General features: G+C 39.9%; 1 protein-coding gene across 1 annotated transcript in view; it reads left to right on the top strand.

The window, feature by feature from the left end:
- CSMD1 (CUB and Sushi multiple domains 1) overlaps nt 1–17,816 on the top strand; it is a 1,745,606-nt gene that overhangs the window by 1,655,471 nt on the left and 72,319 nt on the right. The window contains exons 55-61 of the mRNA XM_061622907.1: nt 31–219; nt 902–1,075; nt 2,145–2,327; nt 4,844–5,020; nt 6,177–6,356; nt 8,171–8,344; nt 10,097–10,270. Of these exons, the coding sequence (XP_061478891.1) occupies nt 31–219; nt 902–1,075; nt 2,145–2,327; nt 4,844–5,020; nt 6,177–6,356; nt 8,171–8,344; nt 10,097–10,270 (1,251 nt within the window). The remainder of the gene's footprint in view (nt 1–30; nt 220–901; nt 1,076–2,144; nt 2,328–4,843; nt 5,021–6,176; nt 6,357–8,170; nt 8,345–10,096; nt 10,271–17,816) is intronic.

The raw sequence follows: 17,816 nt of genomic DNA, 5'->3' as shown, positions 1-17,816 counted from the left end.
GTAGTGACAAACCTTGTATTTGGCTTGCAGTGGTGAACTGTTCAGATCCAGGCGTTGTGGAAAACGCTGTTCGTCATGGACAACAGAATTTCCCTGAATCTTTCAAGTATGGAATCAGTGTGGTGTACCACTGCAAGAAAGGGTTTTATCTTCTAGGTTCATCTTCTCTGACCTGTAAAGCTAATGGCTTGTGGGGCAGATCATTGCCCAAATGTTTGCGTAAGTATCAACAAACGGAACTAATGCTGATCCATTATTATGATTATTATTTTGCCAGTAGGCCAGGAAACATTGGTTATTATCTCAGAGGTTCATGCAAATAATTGATTTTGCCTGTGGCAGTGTTGAATCTTGTGGTGCACTCAGGATAATTTCCTTAACAATATATCTACTATATGCATATGCAACAGTACACCTCTATTACCGGGAACAGAAGGCTGATACACTCCATGTTTTCCCATGCAATTTTTCCTCTTGAAACCAGCGCTCTGGCTGAGAGCTTACTCAAGCTCATATCTGAACTGTTTATTTTTGTTTGTTTGTTTTTAGTTTACATAGTTAAGATTTCAACTTGGTAAGATGATTTTATAAATGTAATTTTGCCCAGACAGGAAGAATGGTAAAACTATATATACCTGCCTTGCATGATTTTGAGTCTACCTGTGATTGGATCTGCTCCATTACAGTTCAGATCCACTTTTCTATTTATTTTGTTTCCCATGCTCTAAGGTTTATCAAGAACAAACATACAGGGCACCAAGAGAAATGGACAACAGTTCATTCACACCACTATTTATTGGGCATAATTCTAACTTCATATTTATAAACCTTTACATAATCTGTTGTTGTCTTTCAGAAGTTGAACTGCTATAATGCTAATCATTTTCCTTCTACACTGTAGCAATATCTTGTGGTCACCCTGGAGTTCCAGCCAATGCAGTTCTATCAGGAGACAAATTTATATATGGATCTATAGTTCGCTACTCTTGTGCAGGAAGTCGAACTCTCATAGGAAACTCGACTAGAGCATGCCAAGAAAACAGCCGCTGGAGTGGAACTCTTCCTCACTGCTCAGGTACTTCTATGAGGCATTGACAATGTGACCTTGTCACTGAAATTATTAAAAATATTCCCTTGTAGCAGATTTTTATGCAAGTGGATTTTTAATCAATCACATTTTATGCTTTCATTTGCTCTTTGATTAACCATTCAGTTCCATTATAACAATGATTGTTTTAGTATCTTATTGTATCTGAAATACAATTTATTACTGAGGTGATCTGCCTATGATCCATATAGCCAAATGTAGTTTCAAAGTTTATTCCTTAATCCAGCATCTACTTAGAGAGTGTCTGTATGCACTGCAGCCAGTAAGAAGTGCCTTTGGATATTAAATGATACTCACAAATCTAGGAAGCTCAGGTGAAGTACACTTTCTATATTCAGACATATCACTAATGTTTAAGTATGGTCTCACACGTTATCCTGGGAGAAAGATGAGTGTACTAGAAGCAACTTTATAATAGAACAAGCAAAATTCTGAACACTGATTTGCTGGGCACTGAACATATCATTAATATCTAAAGAACATCTAAAGAAGATCTCAGTGTTTGGTACCAGTGCACAAAATAGATGAGTCATCTACCAATATTAACAACATGAAATATATCTTAAAATGTTTTGTGTATGAGTACACAAAAGGTAACACCTGTGACTGTTTATGCAGACTGATTACTCTGTAAAATGATAGAGCAGCCAAAGAAGTCCAAAAACAAAGGAAATGCACCATTTCCATGGAGGAGAAGGGCCCTGGGCTGGCCCACCTTCTTCCAAACCCTGCATATTGATCGGAAAAGGTTTGACAAAGAATGTTCAGCTCTGCTCTAGTTACTTTCAGTGTGCCATAGACACATGTACCTGGCATCAGAGTTGACTTAATTCATCATTATGTCTGTGTTAATCATTCTATACTTAGTTGGCACATTGCATTTGCTAATGTATATTTGGGGCACACCTAAAATACACACAGGATATGAAGTGGATCTAATGTCAGTCTGCCCTCTAGCCAAATGACACTAAATTGTGTTGAGGCCTGGAAAAGTCCTAGAAATTCCTTTTTTGATCATGTATGTTTATATTTATAGGAAACAACCCAGGATATTGTGACGATCCTGGAGTGCCATCCCATGGGTCCAGACTTGGGGATGAGTTCAAGATAAAAAGCCTGCTACGTTTCTCCTGTGAAATGGGTTATCAGCTGAGAGGTTCCTCAGAAAGAACATGTCTCCTTAATGGATCTTGGTCTGGTTTGCAGCCAGTGTGTGAAGGTCACTATCAGGTTAAATTCATGTAATGGCGAACAGCATAGGGTTCAAAACATATAATTCCATTTCCATAAATATGATACTTAGTGTTCTTTCTTGGAGTAATCTAAACTATTTGTTGTGCTTGAAAAGACATTTAACTGCTTGCTTAATTTAAATCTTGATTCTTAACAAGGATTATCACATTTCCTGTTCCCGCCCCCTGTCCAGTCACCTCCTTTGGAAGTGAGGACACTTATCATTCTGGCACTAGAGGGCTTCTTATCCTTTTTCTTTATTTATTTTTAAAAACATTTGTCCTATTATGTTATACACCTTTTAAAGTCAGTGGCTTTCCCACAGTGGCAGACCTCTGGCCACCATCATCATTCTTCACCTGAGAATGATGCTAGCATGCACGGGGGTAACCGCATTCTTTCCAGAGGCACTCTGTCAGTGCCAGAGCTCCACAGTTGCTGCCATGCTACAAAAGCAGCTTTAAAAAGTGTTTAAAGGATTAGAAGAAAGCAGAGAAAAAGAAAGAAAAAGAAGCCCTTCTCCACTGGAATGATAAGCCCTAATTCCCTGCACTCATTTTGTCCTCCCAGATCTTTTCACCCATCTTCTTTTGTTTTTCTTCAAGGATTTGGCCAAACTGGCCAGTCAAATTCAGCTGAATCTTTAAAGTGAAACAAAAAGAGACCATAGCTAGATTGTATGCAGATTTATTTTTAAAAAATAAAATATGTGCTGCAATTTAATCAGTGAGCATATGTGTTTATTGATAATCTGTAAATCAAAGAGATACAAACTGGTTACTGTAACAAAGTGTGGATGTACAGCATTCTGAAAATCTCTAAAAATAAAAAATGGAAGTATAATGCTCTAATTATCATTGCCGCTGTGGATTTTAAATTTTGAAATGCTTGCAGTATTATGAGTCTGATGGAAACAAGTCTACCATGTTTTTTAAGTTGCATCCATTAGGGCTAGGAAAAAGAAAACACAACCAATAGTCTCACAGTGTCTTAAAAGACTGTTCCAAGTTGGATCTGGCTGCAGGCTGTTGATTATTCAGCCGTGGTTTAATGAAAATCTTGTTTAAGCTCACAGGCAGTGTGGGGCCTAGGTGTATCATTTGTTGCCTTAAGACAGTGAAACAGAATCATAGAAGGCCTAGGTGTATCATATGTGAAGAATTAAAGCTTCAGGCATGTTTTGATCTAGATTCACATTTTGTCTTTCATTCACCTTTCTTTCCCCTGCCAAAAAAACTCAGTATACACACAGGTCACAAACAACAAGTGATTATGAATCTCTCCTTTTTAAATTTATTGTAAGCACCTGTTCTCTTTTCTAGCCAGTTATCCATCTTCCCACAGTTTACAGCTTATTTTTCACCTGTTGACTATTTCATTGTTCTTTCATATACAGAATTGATGTCATGTATTTAAATACTAGTGTTTCTGTGGCATTTTTGTATGAGTTACTACAAAGTGCCTTTTGAGCATCTCACACATTTTTATGTCATTTATATAGTTCAGGTACAGAAACGTCTGTGATTGTACACTGAGGCTAGTGTGGGTTTTTGTATTTTTGCTTTTTTACATTCATATTAGGGAGTGGTTTAAAAACAAACCTGGAGTATAATGTGAAAAGAAGTAAATACCTGAACTTGCGGCTGAACCAAAAGTGACCTTTTGGCTCAAATTTGTGGGCGAATGCATGTGCAGGTATGTGCACTTCGAACCAAAAGAGGGGAGTAGGCCTACCTATTTTGGTTTCTTGCCTTATACAGTTTTGTTTATTGCTGCTGCTGATACCAATGACATTCTTTCAGGCTAACAGCCATATGGAGAATATCCTAATTTCATCTACTGAAATTCCCTTCCTAACTTGAAAGTTGACTTCTCAAAAATGCCATTCAACCAACTTTGGTAGAGTCCTTTTTGGTTCAGTCTTACCTGAAATGAAGCAGGCTTTAGCACTTCCTTAGGCAATTGTAATTGCAAAAAACAGAATGAATCTTCTCTTTCCTTCTCCCGCAGCAGAACCATTGTTGGGGAAATGTATTGGAACCGGCTTTCAAGAGAACAGGCTGGGGCTGTAACCCTGATTAACAAATTATATTAGGGTCAAAGGCAAGCTGCTGTCTATCTGAAACAGTCTCGAGGAATACTGCAAGGAAAGTGAATTCCTCCTTTAATGAGGACTTTCACTTTTGCACAAGCAAACCTAGCAGTTGGGCACTAAAAATCAACCTCATCTGGTAAAATCACTCTAGCTATTCCTGGGATATTTCCTGGGAACAAATTGGTATGAGTGTGCTCTATGCATATTTAGGACTGCATCTTTAAAAAGGGGAGATATCTAAAAGTTCTAGTGCTTTTATCTCTCTTTTTTGTGCCACATATTCCCAAATGCATTAAAGATATATGTTGTTACCCTCTATAAATAATAAAGTAAAATGGTAATGTAAGCCTATAATAGAAATCTAATTTTCTTTCATTTGCTTTCCCTGCCATCCTCACTTTGGACAGCTGTATCTTGTGGAAATCCTGGGACACCAGCCAATGGCAAGATAGTCTTCAGTGATGGAATTTCATTTTCCAGTTCAGTCATTTACACCTGTTGGGAAGGTTACAAAACATCAGGGTTAACTACGCGGCACTGTACAGCCAATGGGACATGGACTGGCACTGCCCCAGACTGCACAGGTCTGGAATTCACACTCTGTTAACAATATGCTTAAAGAATTAAAATAGTGTTTGTACAGAATATGTCATCCTTGTAGAAAAAAGAAAAGTGTTTTCTTTGGAATAAAAAGCATGGTAAATTATACTCTCATTCACAATCACATGTGTAGCCTTATCATAAGTGTGTTTATTCAAACGTAAATCCCACTGAGATCAACAAGGCTTACTTTCCAGTAAGTTTGTTTAACTTTGCAGCCTTTGGCTACCTCAGCCTTATACACACTTTCCAGTGAGTAAGCTACACTGACAATCTGGAACATACTTCCAAGTAAACATGCATAGGATTGTTTTTTATTTTTCTTTAGCACATCTCTATGGCTGTTCTGCAAATAAAGTAATTGGTCCTTCCTGTAATGACACACATGAAATTAAATCTAATGAATTAGTTATTTTACAAAATATAGTATACATTTATTTTTACTAAATCACATACACCATTTTTAATACTATCTTGTTTGATAGCATCAATTGGACTTCCATCATTAAGCAATGTGGCTTTTGAGGAACAGTAGTTTTATAACATTATAATTTCTATTATTTAAGTCTGTACTGGAAACAATCCAGATTTCAATTTACGGTGTGTGCATGTATACTTGGGGATATGTTATCTACAGAATAAATCAGAAAAAGATGCATTAGAACTCTTAAAATGTATACTGACATGGAAACGTAACCTTGAATTTGTACAGGTGTTCTTGTGCAACATTTACTTAGATGTGGGCATCAGGGAGCTTATTCAATTTGTGAGGACAATTTATTTTTGAGGATCAGAACATCTACTCCTAATCCAGGAAGTTCCTTCTACGCATGCAAGAAGTGACATGACATGATAGATGCACTGTCAGGGGCTCCTGATTATATTTGCACTCCAGCAGGACCTGCCTCTACCCCACCACAGATATACACAGAGAAATGCTTTTTTTTTTCCCCAACTCCCTTGATTCAGGAGTCACTTTGGGATTCAGGAAGGGGCTGCTTGAATATAAATATAAAGTTGACAGCTCTGCATACAGATTTCTGGATGACATTTGTTATATATCTATTCACATGTGCACTTATGCAAGATAGTTTTGTGTTGTTTTTTTAAAAAACTTATTTGCTTTGTTTCCTCATCCAGTGATCAATTGTGGAGACCCAGGTGAATTATCAAATGGCATTCATTTTGGAACTGATTTCACATTTAATAGGACAGTAACCTATCAGTGCAATCCAGGCTACCTAATGGAACCTGTGGGTGCATCCACTATACGCTGTACAAAAGATGGCACCTGGAACCAGACTAAACCCATCTGCAAAGGTTTGGGCTTTAACTAGCATAGAAATATCATTTTATTATTACATGAATCCAATGACTTTCTTATATTCGTAGTGAGCATATTTCTCATTAACTCTAAAGTAAGCACAGGTAAAACGCTTTTAAAATATCTTTTCATGGTTTGTGAGCATAGACAGCAGGGAAGCTGGGTCAAAATTGTGAAAACTTCCATACCTATTTGTTATATTGGTAAATAAATCATGTGCTGATTATTTTCTCTGAGGCTGGGGGCTAGACTACTAATGCAAGCAGGAGGCAACATTTCACCCACCTGAATTACTATTGGGGCATGACATAGAACCACTGTTCAAGGACCATTTAAAGGGTAGGTAGAGATGAGGCAAGCTGGGTGTTCTCTTACCACCATGTAATAGGAACAGACTTATTCCCCCAAGTACCCTGTGCAAACAAAACTAGTTGCAGACTTTTAGAAGCAAGCAGGGCTGCTATGGATATGTTTCTCAGTGCCTAATAAATGGAAACCCTTCATCCCAACACCACTGTTTCATTCACGCATTGAAACCCCTCAGCAATGCCTCTCTAGCTGGCCCTGCATGTGGCATTTCAGAGGAAGCTATCTTGAAGGTCCTGCCTTTCAACCTCCTGCCTAGCAACCTCCATTTTGCTTCCTGGATCATATAACCATGTTTCCCCATGTCACTGGTGTCAACATGCACCATGACCACTGAGTCCTCCTCAGTGCTTCCTACCAAGCTATTTATATCAACATCAAGTTGCGGTTCAAAATATCTGGAGTGTACCAGGTTGGTAAAGGCTATCTATACAACTGACATTATAATTATTAATAATATAGACCAGCCTTTCCCAGCCTTTAGGTCCCCATATGTTGCTGGACTACAGTTCCCATAATTTCTGACCATTGGCCATGCTGGCTGGGGCTGATGGGAGTTGTAGTCCAGCAATATTTGGGGACCCAAAGGTTGGGAAAGGCTGGTATAGATCATTATAACATAACCTTAGTTGCACCAAAATGTTAGCATCAGTTGTTTCTAGGGATGAGCAGATTTCTCCCCATTCCATTATTCTGTGTGTTCTCTTGGTTCTGCATTTCATTTTTCCTGAATTCTAGTTTAACTAGGAGAATTCCTAAAATAAATTCCAGAATTCAACTGTGTGTAGCATAGTTTCTGCAGCTTTTGGTGTCCCCAGTATTCAGTCTGCATTTAAAGGCAAACCTACCTAATTTGCACTTTCTGAGCAATATGTGAACCGAGACATAGCTATCCTTAAAAATGCATATACTAGGGTAAAGTGTGAATAAATATGTATATACATGAAAATTATATAAAATGCATATTAGGTATAATAAGCAAAATGCATTCAAAAAGGTCTATATTAGGCAACATTTGCACTAGAATGCCGATGAATTTTTATGTCTTTTTTTTTTAAAAAAAACCATCAAATGCTGTGGAAGTGTGAATAAATGAGCTGCCTATCCTTACACATACATCAACAATAGGGAATAAGGAACAATAATAAGGAAGTGCAGTGGATAGAATTTTTTACCGAGATCTTGCTTCATATCCTTCCTCAGCCATAAAGATCAGTGGATGGCCTTATGCAAGTTACAGTCTCTCATCTTAAACTATTGCAAAAGAGGTAGAATAAAACAGGAGTTGTAGTCCAAAATATCTGGAGGGCACAAGGTTGGCAAAGGCTGATATAGATATGTTATAAATTATAGTTATAACATGTCAGCTTTGATATTATATTTGAATATCTTCTTCAGTTTTAAAATTTTAAAATCTGTTTATATCTTTTTGTCTTTTCATTAGCTATCACCTGCGGGCCACCTCCCCAGGTGGTATATGGAAAGGTGGAAGGATCTGATTTCTACTGGGGATCAAGTCTAAGTTACAGTTGTGCTGATGGGTATCATCTTTCCAATTCTGCTATCATTTCATGTGAAGGACGAGGAGTATGGAGGGGAGAGGTCCCACAGTGTCTCCGTAAGTTTATTAAGATTAAATTGTTCATTAAAATGTAAATATTATATCATGTTAGAGAAAGCATGAGAAGCTGCTATGTTGGACCAGAAACTGAATCTTGCATGGGAGGTCAAGGTCAGCTCTAGGATGGTTTCATCCATGCTATTTTGAGAGCTAGTGCAGATGTAGCACCACAACTGGGGACTGACAATGCAAGCAATACTTGCACTTCTGAAATGCTGTAATTAATAATGTAATATCCAAAATGATGACATGTAAATTTTACTTGTGGTAGCATCTCAGGCATTACAAATGCATAGCGTTTTTTGAATTTTGAGTCTTCTGAGTGCTTATTGCAATGGCAAATTAAAACGTTGCTTGATAGAGGAATCATTTGCAGACTGTTGTCTCATTGATTATGTATGCCATAATAGCTAGATTGGGAATGTGTTTGAGACTATAGAACCCTTGAGTTGTCCCAAGCCATTGCTTTTAATGGGATTAGATTTGAAGTGTGACCCTGAGCAATGAAACTGTGACTCATTCTCAAACTGCATATAGCTGGTCATGTTCAATTAACACACATGGTGCATTCAAACAGTGACAGCATCTTAACATATACTGGCCCATGTTCTAAAAACATACTCTGAAAAAACATAAAACCACTTTTCTTCTGTTGTGGAATCCAAGGTGGAATGCATGTGGTTCCCAAGTGGTCATCTATCCAGGCACTAACCAGACCAATCCTGCTTAGTTTTAGCAAAGTGGTGGTCTTCATATTCCTTCAGACAATATAAAACCTGTGTCGACTCAAAATCTAAACATCTGAAAGAGAGCCTTAAATTAAATGATTATATGAAACTATTCAAGGCCAAATTGTGCATAATTAGGTTATCTAGGGAAAGTAGAACACAGAGCCTGGGAAGGCCTTCTCATTGATCTGGGACAATTTGATATTCATGATTTAGCCAACTCTCATCACCTTTTCTTTATTCTGCTACATCTTCTTATGCAAAAAAAGCTTAGTACATAAGCATCCTTAAATAAAGAAGATGCTCTGAGTGTAATGGCATATTATTGCATGTCAGACAAGCACATTTTCTATTATCTTTTTGGCATCTGCTAATATTTAATTAATTATTTACATTACATTTGTAGCTTATCCTTCCTCCCAAAGGAGCCCAGGGTGGCAATTGTTTTTCTGTTTTTATATATGTTATTGTTCTATATGTTATTATATTGTAAATCATTATGGTATATCTCCTGGGAAGCAATTCATAAATGAAATAGATAACATTTTACCAGCTCACATGTAGTATTCTACAATGCCCAGCTGACATTATATTCCACAATGTACCCCACTAAATGTTCTCCAACTGGCATATCTTCATGTATTCTTCATCTATGCTTCCATTATGTACAAATCAGGCCCTCCCCATTATTCCTGTTGCTCACTAGTTCTGCCCCGTCTTAGGCTGTATGTGCTTGTTACTAGCCCTTACTCAGTACTGTCCTCTCAACACTCAACCCATCCATAAATCTTACAAATTACTTACTTTTTGTAGGACATTTAATGTTGTGTCAGGAAATGCAATACTGTGAGCAAATGATGACAGCAATAAATTGAATTTATAAATCTTTAAAATCCTGTTCCTTAAACTTGACCTGTTTGCTAACTTGCATTCACAAAACAAGTGTTTCAGTGTGTGTGATATGTCTAGTACACATGGCTTTAAAGTCTTTTATTAAGCATGTTCTATTTTTCTGTAACAGCTGTGTTTTGTGGAGAGCCTGGTACACCAGCTGAGGGGCGACTCAATGGTAAAAGTTTCACCTACAGATCTGAAGTATCTTTTCAGTGCAAACCACCTTTGATACTAATAGGTTCCCCGAGAAGAATATGCCAAGCAGATGGTACTTGGAGTGGAATTCAGCCAACATGTATTGGTAATTGCTACAATTATTTATTTGTATCATGTGCCCAAGTGCTACTTCATACATGTTTCCTACCTAATTGAAGATAAAATCATATACAAAATGAGTTAAACTATTATGCAGGGATAGACTTACAGTTTAAGTCTTCTTTCCCCTGCTGTAATCTCCATGAAATTTGTCCACACATGCAGCAACTTGGTGAGGGGGGGGGGTTCACTGGCTAATGGTAATTGTTGTGTGGGGAGACTTCATGGCCTCCATGACAGCCATGGGGCTGTCTCAATTTGTTGCTGGCCCTACGCATATTTCGGGGCACACTCTAGACTTAATTTTTGCTACTGGAGCAGGGGATGGTGATCTGGGAGTGAGGGATTTTACATCTATTCCTCTGTCATGGACAGATCATCGCCTATTGAGGTGTAGGCTCACAATGTTTTCTCCCCTCTGCAAGGGTGGAGGACCAATTAAGATGGTCCGCCCCCGGAGACTAATGAATCCTGAAGGTTTTCAGAAGGCTCTGGGGAGTTTTCCGGCTGATAAAACTGACGCTCCTGTCGAAACCCTGGTCAATCTGTGGAATACGGAAATGACCCGGGCAGTTGACACGATCGCCCCGGTGCGCCCTCTCCTCTGCAGAGCTCAATTGGCTCCGTGGTTTACCCCGGAGCTAAGAGTGATGAAGCAAGAAAGGAGACGGCTTGAGTGCAAATGGAGACGAACTCCCGACGGCTGTGGTCTTGCACTTGTGAAGATCTCTACCAAGCTCTATGTGAAGGCGGTGAGGGCAGCGAAGAAGCAGTACTTTGCTGCCTCCATTCAGTCATCTTCTAACCGCCCAGCGGAACTTTATAAGGTTGTTCGGGGACTTTTACACTCTGGTCCTCAGAACGCAATAATACCATCAATAGCCCGCTGTAATGAGTTTGCGAGACACTTCCAAGATAAGATCACAAACATCCGCCGGGACCTTGACTCCAATATTGTAGCAGTTGAGCCTAATGAGGTGTCCGGAGCACAGTCCTGTCCTGTTTTATTGGATGAATTTCAGTTGGTTCAGCTCGAGGACGTGGACAAGGTGCTTGGACAGGTGCGGGCGACCACTTCTGCTCTGGATCCTTGCCCCTCATGGCTAATAAAAGCTAGCAGGAACGGAACAGCCGGATGGGCCAAGGAGGTGATCAATGCCTCTTTACGAGAGGGAGTGGTACCACCCTGCCTGAAACAGGCGGTGGTGAGACCGCTCCTAAAGAAACCCTCCTTGGACCCTGAAAATCTTGACAACTATAGACCGGTAGCAAATGTTCCGTTCCTGGGCAAGGTTTTAGAGCGTGTGGTCGCTCACCAGCTCCAGGCTCTCTTGGATGAAACTGATTATCTGGATCCATGTCAATCGGGCTTTCGGCCGGGGTTTGGTACAGAAACAGCCTTGGTCGCCCTGTATGATGACCTCTGTCGGGAGAAAGACAGAGGGAGTGTAACTCTGTTGGTTCTCCTTGATCTCTCAGCGGCTTTTGATACCATCGACCATGGTATCCTTCTGGGACGTCTTGTGGACTTAGGAGTTGGAGGCACTGCTTGGCGGTGGCTGTGCTCCTACCTCAAGAATCGTCTCCAGAAGTTGGTGCTTGGGGAGCATTACTCAAGTCCCTGGATACTCCAATATGGGGTCCCACAGGGTTCAGTTCTGTCCCCCATGCTCTTTAATATCTATATGAAGCCGCTGGGCGAGGTCATTAGGAGATTTGGAGTGCGTTTCCAGCAATATGCTGATGATACGCAGCTCTACTTCTCCTTTTCATCTTCTTCAGGTGAGGCTGTTAATGTACTAAACCACTGCCTGGCCGCGATAATGGACTGGATGAGAGCTAATAAACTGAGACTCAATCCTGACAAGACTGAGATGCTGTTGGTGGGGGGGCTCTCTGCCCAGATGGTTGATGTCCGACCTGCCCTAGATGGGGTTACACTCCCCCTAAAGGAACAGGTCCGTAGTTTGGGGGTCTTATTAGATCCGCTCCTGTCACTGGAGGCTCAAGTAGCCTCGGTGGCACGGAATGCGTTCTACCAGCTTCGGCTGGTAGCCCAACTACGACCCTACCTGGATAGGGAGAACCTTGCCACAGTTATCCATGCTCTGGTAACCTCTAGATTGGACTACTGTAATGCACTCTACGTAGGGTTACCTGTGAAGACGGTTCGGAAACTTCAGCTGGTGCAGAATGCTGCGGCCAGAGTTCTTACTGGGACAAAAAAATTTGATCATATAACACCTGTCCTGGCCCAGCTGCACTGGCTACCAATATGTTTCCGGGCCAGATTCAAAGTGTTGGTTCTTACCTATAAAGCCCTTAACGGCATCGGACCGCAATACCTGGCGGAACGCCTCTCCCGCTATGTACCTACCCGGTCGCTGCGCTTGACGTCGAAGGCCCTTCTCCGTGTCCCAACGCATAGGGAGGCATGGAGAACGATAACTACAGCTAGGGCCTTCTTAGTGGTGGCCCCCGAACTATGGAACGCCCTCCCTGATGAGATACGCCTGGCGCCTTCTTTGTTATCTTTTCGGCGCCAGGTAAAGACCTACCTCTTCGCCCAGGCATTTTAAAAATTTTAAAAATTTTAAAATTTGAATTTAAAATTGAAAATTTTTAATTATGTTTTATTGTGTATCTATATCCACTTGTATTTTAACCTGTTTTATTATGCTGTACACCGCCCTGGGAGCTTATTGCTATAGGGCGGTCTAAAAATGTAATAAAATAAATAAATAAATAAATAAATAAATAATTTCATGAAGATTGCTCCTAGGAAGGGAAACCTTAAACCTGCCATCTTCAGATCTTGATAACAATTCCCCCTTCCTCCTATTTTCCCTTACAGTAGGGCCCCGCTTACCGGTGCTTCGCATTCCAGCATTCCGCTAATGCGGCGGCGGGAAATTCCCCTTTTTAAAGCCGATTTTGCAATTTTACGGCATTTTGCGACATTTTTGCGTCATTTTCGCGCGACGGCCCCATTATTGTCTATGGGTTCCGCTTTACGGCGATTTCCGCAATACAGCGGGGGCCTGGTCCCTAACCCGCCGTATAAGTGGGGCCCTACTGTATATTTAATTTTAAAATACACACAATGTGATTGCTAATCATGTCTTTAACATCATGTGTAGTTAAACTCTTAATCATAGTAGGGAGAACCAGACAGGTAAGCAGGATCTAGAGGAGACTGAGAATTAGATAGCTAGATCAACAAAGATCAAAGATCAGAATTCATTGGGAGCAGAGACAGTAGCAGGAGTGGAGGAAGGGGCATCACAAGATCAAAACTGTTGTATTTGCTCAGGCGTTTTAAGTTGTCATCTCAGTCTGTCCTGTCATATTAGCTGCCTCTAAATTATTTTTATTCAGGTTATTGTATTAAATATTTTAATGAATAATATTAGGAAGCTGAGGAAGGCCTTAAAAGAAAGGCTAACATTAGCAGGCAGCAAGATGATTAAGATAGGATTCAAAACAGCATTTGCAGGGGAGAGGACTGCTCCTGCAACCACAATAATGTATCTTCAGTAGGGATTTGATTCAGTTTGTATTTAAAGGCAAACCTACCTAATTTGCACTTGCCAAAACCCAGCCATCCCTCAAAATTCACACTTCTCCAAATTTTGTCATGCAGTTACCTAGTGTAATAACAGATACAACAATGCATATGCTAGAGTAAGATGCATTCATTCATGAAAATAGCATACAAAATGCATTATATTAGGGAAAACTGCTTTGCAAAAATGTGTATATTAAGCAAAATTGCATACAGACAGGTGCATATTAGGAGAAGTTTTCACTAAAATGCTGATGAACTTTAATGAGGACTTTAAAAAAAATGCAAAACTATGTGGAAAAGTAGGAAACCAAAGTTAAGAGTGGAAAAATGAGAAAGTGAGAGAAAACCAGACTGACAGATTTGCCTATCCCTAATCTTCAGCAACATGAACTACTATGCCCATTTAAAAAAATCAAGCAAAGCCTGGAATCATGAATGCTTATCTCCTGTGCAAATACTTTGGATTTTGCCTTACTATTCAAAGACATGTATTTCCAGAAGGCAAGCAGCTTCTGATCAGTCTGAATCTGAAATATTTAATAAATATGGTATAATGTAGATAAGATTTTATTTTCTTTCCACTCTGAGGGAGTTGGGGGTGGGAGAAGGCACAACATAGTCCTGTTAGCTACAGAACACCCTATTGATCTAGGTTAATGAGGGTTTCAGCGTTCAAATGTTGTTCCTCTAGTCTATCTTTAAGATATTTTTCATACCATTCAGCGGTTGTAGTCAGATACTGAATACTTAAGACTTACATTTAAGGTACTGTGCTTAAATCATAATTGAAGGACAGCTTGAATTTCCCATATCCTGTGCTCAAATTGACCTGACCATAGGCCTTAACTTTGCAGGCTTTTAATATAGACTCTGAGGATGGATTGGTATGGGTGTATAAAAGGTTACCATGTGTTTCTAAAGAACATATGATGTTAACAATATATTTGTAAATTTACCCTCTCCTCGATATCCTGCTGAAATTAAAGTCCATGCATGAAATTAAAGTCCATGTATTCCTCAGAAGTCTGAACAGAGCTCCACTCATCAACAAAGCTGCCCAACCTCTCCTTCCTATTACAGCCTAATACAATTTCTCATACAGAGCTGTCAAAAGCAGATTTGATGCTATTTGAGTATTAAAGGTACTATCTTTTATCAGGATGAAGCTTAGAAAATAGCATATAAATCTACAGTTTATAAGATCAAATGCATCTAGTCATTTGAGTTTCTTGTTATTATTATTATTATTTGATTTATATCCCGCCCTTCCTCCCAGCAGGAGCCCAGGGTGGCAAACAAAAGCACCAAAAACATTAAAACATCATAAAAACAAACTTAAAAACACATTAAAACAAAACATCTTCAAAAACGTTACTTAAAAAAAGCTTTGAAAACATCTAAGATTAAAAACCATTTCCTATGTTGTGCAGAATGGACCTCCTGATAAGATGGTATCCGCAGGAGGCCCTCACCTGCAGAGCGCAGTGATCGACTGGGTATATAAGGGATAAGACGGTCTTTCAGGTATCCTGGTCCCAAGCTGTATAGGGCTTTGTACACCAAAAACTAGAACCTTGAATTTAGCCCGGTAGCAAATGGGCAGCCAGTGAAGGATTCCTAGTGCAGCTTTTTAACATCTTGAAGAATCAGGGCAACATGATTCAAATGCAAATTACATGTATATCCTATTGATATCAGGATTTGTCCCAGTAGGAATGTAACAGATTTTAGTTTTAATATTTAAAAATCAATTGCTTCCTAGACAGACAGAAGGAAGTGTTCAAATTAAGATCAAGTTAAGGAATTGTTCCAATGTACTGTCCAATAAGCTGGATGGCACAAAATCATAGAATCACACCCTCTCCCTTTAAATAGCAGCAAGACATTGAGACCCAAAATGAATTTCAGTATTGAAACCCTAGAATCACAGAATAGTAGAGTTAGAAGGGGTCTATAAGGCCATGAAGTCCAACCCCCTGCTCATTGCAGGAATCCAAATCAAAGCATTCCCGACAGATGGCTGTCCAGCTGCCTCTTGAATGCCTCCAGGGTCGGAGAGCCCACTACCTCTCTAGGTAATTGGTTCCATTGTCGTATGGCTCTAACAGTCAGGAAGTTTTTCCTGATAGTCAGTTGAAATCTGGCTTCCTGCAACTTGAGCCCATTATTCCCTGTCCTGCAGTCTGGGACGATTGAGAAGAGATCCCGGCCCTCCTCTGTGTGGCAACCTTTCATATACTTGAAGAGTGCTATCATATCTCCCTAAGTCTTCTCTTCTCCAGGCTAAACATGCCCAGTTCTTTCAGTCTCTCCTCATAGGGCTTTGTTTCCAGTCCCCTGATCATCCTTGTTGCCTTCCTCTGAACCTGTTCCACTTTGTCTGCATCCTTCTTGAAGAGCGGACACAAGAACTGGATGCAGTACACAGGATGAGGCCTAAGCAGTGCTGAATAGAGGGGAACTAATACTTCACACGATTTGGAAACTATGCTTCTGTTAATGCAGCCTAATATAGCATTTGTCTTTTTTGCAGCCGCATCACAATATTGGGTCATATTCAGCTTGTGATCACCGAAAATTCCAAAATCCTTCTCACATGTCGTACTGCTGAGTCAAGTATTCCTCATCTTATATCTGTGCATTTGGTTTCTTATTCTTAAGTGTAGAACTTTGCATTTATCCCTGTTGAATTTCATTCTGTTGTTTTCAGCCCAATGCTCCAGCCTATCAAGATCCCTTTGAATTTTGTTTCTGTCTTCCACAGTATTAGCTGTGCACCCCAATTTTGTATCATCTGCATATTTGATAAGCATGCTCTGTACCTCCTCATCCAAGTCGTTAATAAAAAATTTAAGAGCACTAGGCCCAGGACCGAGCCCTGTGGTACCCCACTCATTACTTCGGCCCAGTTTGAGAAGGAATCATTGATAAGCACTCTTTGAATACGATTCTGGAGCCAAGTGTGGATCCACCTGATAGTTCCATTCAGCCCACATTTAGCTAGTTTACTAATCAGAATATCATAGGGCACTTTCTCAAAAGCTTTGCTGAAGTCAAGATACATTATGTTCACAGCATTCCCATAGTCTGCAAGGGAAGATATCCAATCAAAAAATTAGATAAGATTAGTTTGGCAGGATTTGTTCTTCATAAATCCATGTTGGCTCCTAGTAATCACTGCATTGTTTTCAAGGTGCTTACAGATTGAGTGCTTTATAATCTGCTCCAGAGTTTTTCCAGGGATTGATGTTAGGCTGACTGGGCTGTAGTTCCCCGGTTCCTCCTTTTTACCCTTTTTGAAGATAGGGATAACATTAGCTCTCCTCCAGTCATCTGGCACTTCACCAGTCCTCCATGATTCGCAAAGATGACAGCGGTTCTGAGAGTTCTTTAGCCAGTTCCTTCAATACTCTAGGATGCAGTTTAACAGGCCCTGCTGATTTGAACTCGTTCAAAGTGATTAGGTATTACTTGACCATTTGTCTATCAATCTCAAGCTCCAATCCTGCCCCTTCTACTTCATGTTTCCTGGGAGGGTCATAGAGAAGACTGAGTCAAAGTAGGAATTGAGCACTTCTGCCTTTTCTCTGTCATCATTTTGCCATTCTCATTGAGTAGCTGTGCCACCATTTCTTTTCTCTGTCTTTTACTATGGACGTACCTGAAGAAAGCTTTTTGTTGCTTTTAGCATCTCTCGCTAACCTCAGCTCATTCTCGACTTTAACCTTCCTGACACCATCCCTGCAATTCCATGATACCTGTCTGTACTCTTCCTTTGTGGCCTGGCCTTCTTTCCACTTCCTGTATGTGTCCTTTTTTGTTTTCAAAAAACAAATGCTTTTTGTAGCTTTTTGTGATGCTACATTGGCTTCTCCTGCTGTTTCCCCCCTTTTTTCTTTGTTGGAATTGCTTGCCGTTGTGCTTTTAGAATTTCCTTTTTAGAAACTCCCACCCATTTTGGAAT

This window comes from Rhineura floridana, chromosome 4 (assembly GCF_030035675.1).
Source record: "Rhineura floridana isolate rRhiFlo1 chromosome 4, rRhiFlo1.hap2, whole genome shotgun sequence".
Classification (NCBI taxonomy): Eukaryota; Metazoa; Chordata; class Lepidosauria; order Squamata; family Rhineuridae; genus Rhineura; species Rhineura floridana.
The sequence above is the reverse complement of the archived record's forward strand: the minus strand, read 5'-3'. Positions and strand labels throughout refer to the sequence as shown.